At 30.3% G+C, this 7,623-nt stretch overlaps 1 protein-coding gene across 1 annotated transcript; it reads left to right on the top strand.

Annotated features, from left to right (window-relative positions):
• The first annotated feature begins 4,630 nt into the window (after positions 1-4,630).
• Positions 4,631-5,515, top strand: LOC113859575 (zinc-finger homeodomain protein 2-like). Its single transcript, XM_027492311.1, has one exon. The coding sequence runs from the start codon at positions 4,631-4,633 to the stop codon at positions 5,513-5,515; it is 885 nt and encodes a 294-aa protein (XP_027348112.1).
• Positions 5,516-7,623: the final 2,108 nt, after the last annotated feature.

The raw sequence follows: 7,623 nt of genomic DNA, 5'->3' as shown, positions 1-7,623 counted from the left end.
TCATCTCCAACTTAAGAGGGGAAATGTTGGACACAAATCAAAGAGCAGTGATTTTTCAGTAATGCAAATAGGACGCAAATCAAGAAGCAGTGATTTAATCTTGATAACAACAAATCCATTGTTATTATTAGGATATCAATAGTTTCAAATTATAGATAATATATCTGTAAATTACTTTTTTACTTTTTTTCTATTTTAATTTTAAACTTTTGTAAACTTATATATTTAAGTCTCAGCATATCAATGAATCATACACGTTCACAAATCATTTCTTTCCTTTATTCTTTCACGTCTTACACTTTGGCCTAATGAAAAATGAATTCCTTAATGTTAATGAAAGTATGATGCTAAATTAATAAAAAAAATATGATAAACTTAAATTTTATATTTTTTAAATAAGATAATTCTAGGTTTATTTTTATATATATAATTTAGAAATATATATAATAAAATGATATTTTAAAAAAATTATAAAAATACGATATTAAATTGTTAATGACAATTTTTAAGTATATATACCAATAGAATAACAGAAAAGTCATAAAATTTAAAAAATTATCAGTAGTGATTTTTTAAAAAATTATAAAAAATAAAAGTCATCAACGACAATTTTTTAACATGTAATAAAACTTTTAAAAATAAAATTTTTTTAATGAAGATTTTTAAAAAATAAAAAATTTAAGAGTATAAAAAAATTGTCTGACAATTTTTAAAAACTTTTCATAATTTTTTCAAAATATCATATTTTAATTATTATTTTATTTTATTTTCATATAAAACAAAAGAACCACAATTCTACTTTTAATTTTTTAATAATTTTGATTTTAAATTTAATTTTTTTAATAAACTAGTGATGTTTTATGCACCGCAAGTATTATATGGATAATTTAAACTTTAATAAATTTTATAAAATTAAAAATTAGTAATGCTATAATTGTAATAAAAAATTATATTATATTAAAAAATATAAAATTTAAATTTAAAATATAAAAATGTGAAATTAATATTAAAGTATAAAATGCTTATTATTAAAACATCTGTTTGACAGGGGTGTTTATGAATCGGTTTGATTTATTAAAAAAAAATAATATTCAAATTGTAGTTAAAAAAATATGTGATTTGTTTTAATTTATTTAAATATAATTTTAAAAATGAATTAATCTGAACAAAAAGAATCTATTATTTTTTATTAAATTATTTTTTAATTTTATTTATTATTATAAATATTTTAATTTATTTTTAAATTAAAAATAAGTAGTAGTTAAAATATTAAAATGAGTTAAAAATAAAAAAAAGAGAAAAATGATTAAAACATAAAATTATAAGAAAAATAAATTATTAATAAAGAGAAAAAATATATTTAGTTGAAAAAAATTAGAATATATAGTAAAAATAAGTAATTTATTATATATTTATATAAAGTTATGATTAAATTGAGTAAAAAATAAATTTTATCATAAATAAATAAATAATAATATAAATTTATTATAAATGTGGTCAATTCAGTTTTAAAAATGAAACTAAAAATTGAACCAAACTGTAATTATTTCAGTTTAATCATTTTTCAGATAACTAGTGTTCGATATTTTTTTATCAGATTACTGGTTGAAAAAAGTTTAATGCGGTAAAGTCCTGTCGTTTGAAACGACAAAAAGAGCCAACCCTTCAAAGTACTGTCATCTAAAAATTTCTTTACAACATTTTGTGGATTTATAAATACTACACAAAACTTGAAAATATTTTATTGTATTGAATAAAAAGATATATTTAAAATTTAAAAATAAACACTTAATATGGAAATATACTTATCATAATTTAAAAAATAACCAAATTAAAAAAATACCCTTATTTAAAAATTTGAAAAACATTTTTAATTTAAAATTTATACTCATAAATCTTATATAAAGACTGATAAATCGGAGTTACTCAGCTGTGTGTATTGTTGTGACATCAGTAACTTAAAGATTGACTAACTTTATGTTTATACACATTAAACTTGAAAAAGAATAAAACAAAACTTTACTACTCTCCGGACTCTGGTATACTAAACGCCCATCTTATTGATAGCAAGTTCAGATGAAAATTCGGAAGACAAAATTCCCATAAAATCAAGTGAGAATTAATTATATTATATTTTATTTTCTTAAAATTAAGTCTATGAAAAAAATTAAATATAAATTATTTAACTCAATATAAAAACCAAAAATATGATTTGTCACATTTTTTGAAAAACGATTTCAAAGGAAAATTTATTTTTAACTCAAAATACTTATATTAATTTTTAAAATAAAATTACGTTACAATATAATGAAGATGATTGTGTAACTATTAAAAAACATGTACATGGCTTTCTTTCATGAGCTCGTTCGTTTTTCAATTTAAAAGTTATGATTTTGCATTTTCATTGCAAAATATATATTTTAATAAGGAGGGGATTAAGTTACTCAGTAACTTCTATCAATATTAATATTTTATAAATGCTAATTTCATCAATATAATTAATAAATAATATGATATTAATATGTTAATCATTCATATTATATATTAAATAAATCAAGTAACTGTGACATGTAATTTTAAATTTAATATTTATTTATATTTTAAAAATATATTATAAGCAAAATATTTAAAATAAGATTTTTCCATAATTGATAAGCTCAAGGGAATACAACGCACGCACCCATTCTCTCTCTTCTCTTGGCCTTAGAACCTGGTACAACTATTACCAGGGTCCTGCCACCAAACATCCTCACTCTTCCCCCACTTGTTACCTCCTTTGTGGGAACGAAACAAAACCCCCACCTGTGTCCCATCACTCACGCGCTTCTCCACGCGCCGCCACTCATTTCTTCTTCGTGGGTCCTACCTTACGTCAGTCCGTTTCAGGGTACGGGAATGCGTGCATCCCTGACCTTGACCCTCGCAGAGTTTCAGTGCTTCCCATTGGCGTTTTCGCTCACGCGCTTGCTCATTTTTTAATAAAATTTTCTCTTTCAGATTTGGATTCCTCATTATTTGTTCAAGTAACGTTTCATGCTTGTTTTTATCTTTTCCTTTTTCTCATTTGTCCTCGCCTCATGCTTACTCCTGCAACCCCTGCACAGTACTACTGTACACAGCAGTGTAAGCTATTCCGGTTTCAAATTCACGCATTCACCTGCAATGAGTGATTAAACGAAAAGACTTCACATATTTTTCTATGCTGTTTTATTATTCTCTACATTGTTGTTACGCATGACTTTATAAAATCGCTATTTAAAATAAACATTTTAATATATCTTGTTATATTTCAAATATTAATAAATGATATTTTTTATTCATAACTATGATCTTTAGTATTTTTATATTTTAAATTTATGATTTAAAATAAGAATTGACTATATTTAATTTTATTATACTATATCTTTAATTAAGCATATATTAAAGAAAATGTTTTCAGTAATACGTGATTAAAATGTTTTCCTGTTATTCTAAAAATTGCATCTTGCATAAAATTTAGATTTTTTTAAGATAAAAAATTACAAGGTGTCTCTTAGCCTTTGAACTCAAAGTTAATATTTATTCGTATTTTGTGGTTACTATTAACTTGATATAATTTAGCACATGATATAAAGTTGTAAGTTTTTATTTTTTATTTTATTATATTAGATATAAAAAAAATATTTTTGTAAATTCTTTTAGTTTTAGATGTTTAAATTCAATTGTGATGTTTGGAGATAACAAAATATATATATATATATATATATATATATATATATAATCCTATGGTTTACTATTAGTTATAACAAGTTTTTATTTAATAAAAATTAACTCTCACTTAATTTAAATATATAGATAATATAATTTTTTTTACACTATTACTTCATTATAAATTATTTTATAATTAATAATTATTCATTTTGATAATTATATAAAAAATTAAACCTTTAATTATGTTCTTATCATTTGAAGTTATGAATGTATCAAATTCACTTGAAATAAGCTTTTTCACCGTAAATAGTAATGCCACCCGCACATATTCGACTAAAATATTATAATATATGTTCTTAAATTATGATTTAACATCTACAGTGGAACTTATACCCGCATAAATAATAATTTTAATCTTTATTCTCGTACCTTGTAGATACTTACATATTCATATCGAGATGCATTAGTCGCACTCAAGTTAAATAAAAATATTATTTTATATGTTCATTGTAAAATATAAAGAACAGAGTATTTATGTATATTCAAATTAAACATCAAATGTTAAGCGCAAAAAAAATAAAATAAACATCAAATGCAATAAAATAATTATTTATACAACAAATATTTAAAATAACTAAAATAATTTATATAACTTAAATTCAAATTAAGAAAAGTAAAAAATAACTACTTCATAAACTTGCATTTTTAATAATTATACTCTTTTTTACAAATATTTTTGAGGAGATAATTATTTTATTCATTATACATATATTTTTACTTGTACCAATTGAGCAGTTTATATCGGGTATAGCATTAATGTTACAGTAAAAAGAAAAAACAAAATTTACCGAGTAACTGGATTTAGCCGGTGGAAGACAAGAATTGAGATTTGAGTCTCGAGACAAAGAGGGATTAAGGAGAAACAGAGAAACGAAAGTGTATGAAACTGCTATGTGGGAACCTCAACGAAGAAGAGTGTGAGAGAGAGTTCCTACTTGCTCGTTTGTTTTCTCTCCAAGGCTCGCTTCTTATGCTCGATTGCCCAATACCCCTACGATCTCATCCTCCAACCCAAGATTCTCATCTTCAGAAAATGGAATTCGAGGACCAAGAGGAACCAGAGTTGGGGATTCACGGACCGAGTTACGATGACTCGCCGTTGAACGCGTGCCGGGTTAAAATGCCGAGTCACATAGAAGAAGAACCTCCGGTGCTCAGTCACCCCGCCATCAGAAACACCGGCAGGGGAAGGTACAAGGAGTGCCTCAAAAACCACGCGGTGGGAATTGGAGGCCACGCGCTCGACGGTTGCTGCGAGTTCATGGCGGCGGGAGCAGAGGGCACACTCGACGCGCTCAAGTGCGCCGCCTGCAACTGCCACCGCAACTTCCACCGCAAGGAGACTGATGCCGTGGCCGAAGATCACTTCGCGTCGCCGTTCCACCCCCGCCGCCACCAGCCGCCGCAGTTCGCGGCGTACTATCGGGCGCCGGCGGGGTACTTACACGTGGCGGGGCAGCAGAGAGTGGGTGCCACGCTGGCACTCCCGTCCACGTCAGGTGGTGGCGGTGGGACCCAAAGCCCCAGAGAGGACCAAGAAGATGCTTCGGACCCAAGTGGTGGCGGGTCCAAGAAGAGGTTCAGGACCAAGTTCACGCGCGAACAGAAGGACAAGATGCTCGAGTTCGCTGAGAAATTGGGTTGGAGGATTCAGAAGCACGACGAGAGCGTCGTTCAGGAGTTCTGCTCCCAAACTGGTGTCAAACGCCGCGTTCTTAAGGTTTGGATGCATAACAACAAACACACCCTTGGTAAGAAGCCCTAGAAAATTAAAATCCACATCTCTCTCCCTCTTTCTCTCTCTTCATCTTTCTCTCGCTATATATATATATATATATATATGTATGTATGTATGGATGCTTCTGCGTATTTAGTTACCCTCACAGCCACCATTCCAATTTCCAAGCTTAAAGTAATGTGTATTGGATAAGCGCGGGTTCTATGTTGAAGCTTGAAGGTGGGAAATTGCGTTGCTGAATGTCTTACGAGTGTGCTACTAGTTGATCAGGATCTTAGTCTTAGGGTTTCCTTTGTTTTTTTTTTTTTTGTTCATCTTACTTTCTTGTAATGTGGGAGAAGGGTGGGGGTATTTTGGGTATCCCATTTGGCTTTGTTATTAGTAATGTTTTAGCTTCGATTCTTATTCTAGCAGCATTGTTGTTGGTGGTGGACTAGTTTAAGTTTTCATTTCAGCGCCGGAATTTGGTTATCGGTGTTTTTGTTTGCGTGTGTTTCAGCCAGTGTTTGCGTTTTGCATAAGAGTTTGAGCGATGAGTTTTGTGCGGTGGATGGTGGGAAAGCGTTTTTGGAACGTTGTTGCGTTGATGATATCAGCCTTGAGAGATGAGGGATCGGTTTTGAGCTCAAGTGCATGAATGATGGTGACGAAGCGAAAAATGGATTAATTAGTTTTATTTTTGTTTGTCCATTGTGAATCGCATATACTCAATGTCCTAAGACAGTTGTTGGAAGCAGGAGCTTTCTCGGTACCATCAATGCCCTTCCAACCTGCATTTTCCGTTTTTCATGTCTTATTGCTACACGTCTACGCTTGTCTCTGGGTTTTTACTTTCTTCTGCTAACTGCAAAGTGCGTGAACCTTTTCAGCTCCTCCCATGCACTGAAAAAAGTGGGGGAGGAATTCTGAGTCCCAGTTGCTGCTACTTATGGCCCCTAACTCCTTCATGCATTTTCATTGGCTTTATATATATTATTATAATAAAGGCTCTTCTAATTAATATCTATATAATATGCTGGTTAACTCGCCAGGTTTCTGTTTCCCTTATATTGGGCGTTAATTATTTGATGTTGTACTATACTATAGTCTATTTACCCACCCAAGTGAAGAAATATAATTGATACACTTTTTTATGCTTAATTCGACACGGAGGCGGTTGAACCAAAGGCAGATGTATGATTTTGCATCAGCCATTGAGTTATTGTGAACTATATTGGGGTGGAAAAGTACTGTTCTGATGTTTTAATTTATTGCATGCGAGTTCTATGAAATTCAAGTCAGGTTTATATGTTTCCTTTGGTACTACTGGGGAAGAAAATTTAGCAGTGGACTCAAATCCTTAAGTGGGATATCGGAGAAATAATACAATTATCTCTCTCCTTATAATTTATCTGTGTTTTGCCCATTTCAAATTAATCCTTCTCGTTGTTTCAACCAACACTGCCTTTTGAGAAAACAAGAAAGCTTTATGCTGCCACTCCAGCAGGAAGATAAGATATGAGTATGCGTATAATATAATATATATTATATATAGATATAGATACACACACACGCACACACTAGAGGGCGTACTACTAATAGAGGGACAACTTTTTTCTGCAACTCTCCAACTACTACCCATGCGTGGGAGATTTAGATACATGGGGGAAAATCTATTAGGATACCGAGAATCTATGGTCCGTTCCATCTGGTGAAAGCATGTTTCAAGACTTGCTATAGTAAAACAATGTTAGATAAAAGCTAATTAATAAGAGGTAACTTATACCTCAGCTTTAATGTGCATGCTAAAGGGGAGACCTGGTTGATTATTTAGGGTAAGATAGAGAAACGTGCTTAATATATGGAACCTTTCCTAATTCCAGTCTCTAAAGGTTCTATGTTTCAAGTATAGCAGCAAGATATGCTTTTGTGAAGAGATTATTACTTGTTAAGGAGTCAAAAGTTTGCTCATCAACAAGTCACGTTCAACATGCTTTGCTTGTTTTGGGGGGTTAAACATCAAGTAAAGCTGCGTTCATCTGTGGTCCACTGTCCACTATGTAATGAAAACCTTGGTCATAGTTTAGGCTTATCAGACAGTAAGAAAAGACTTTATATATTGCCATATACCCTTCCTATACAGACATGTTTATGAC

The sequence above is a fragment of the Abrus precatorius genome, unplaced genomic scaffold, assembly GCF_003935025.1.
Source record: "Abrus precatorius isolate BTA unplaced genomic scaffold, Abrus_2018 Scaffold2, whole genome shotgun sequence".
NCBI lineage: Eukaryota > Viridiplantae > Streptophyta > Magnoliopsida > Fabales > Fabaceae > Abrus > Abrus precatorius.
Note: the sequence above shows the minus strand (reverse complement) of the source record. Positions and strands in the feature narration are given on the sequence as shown.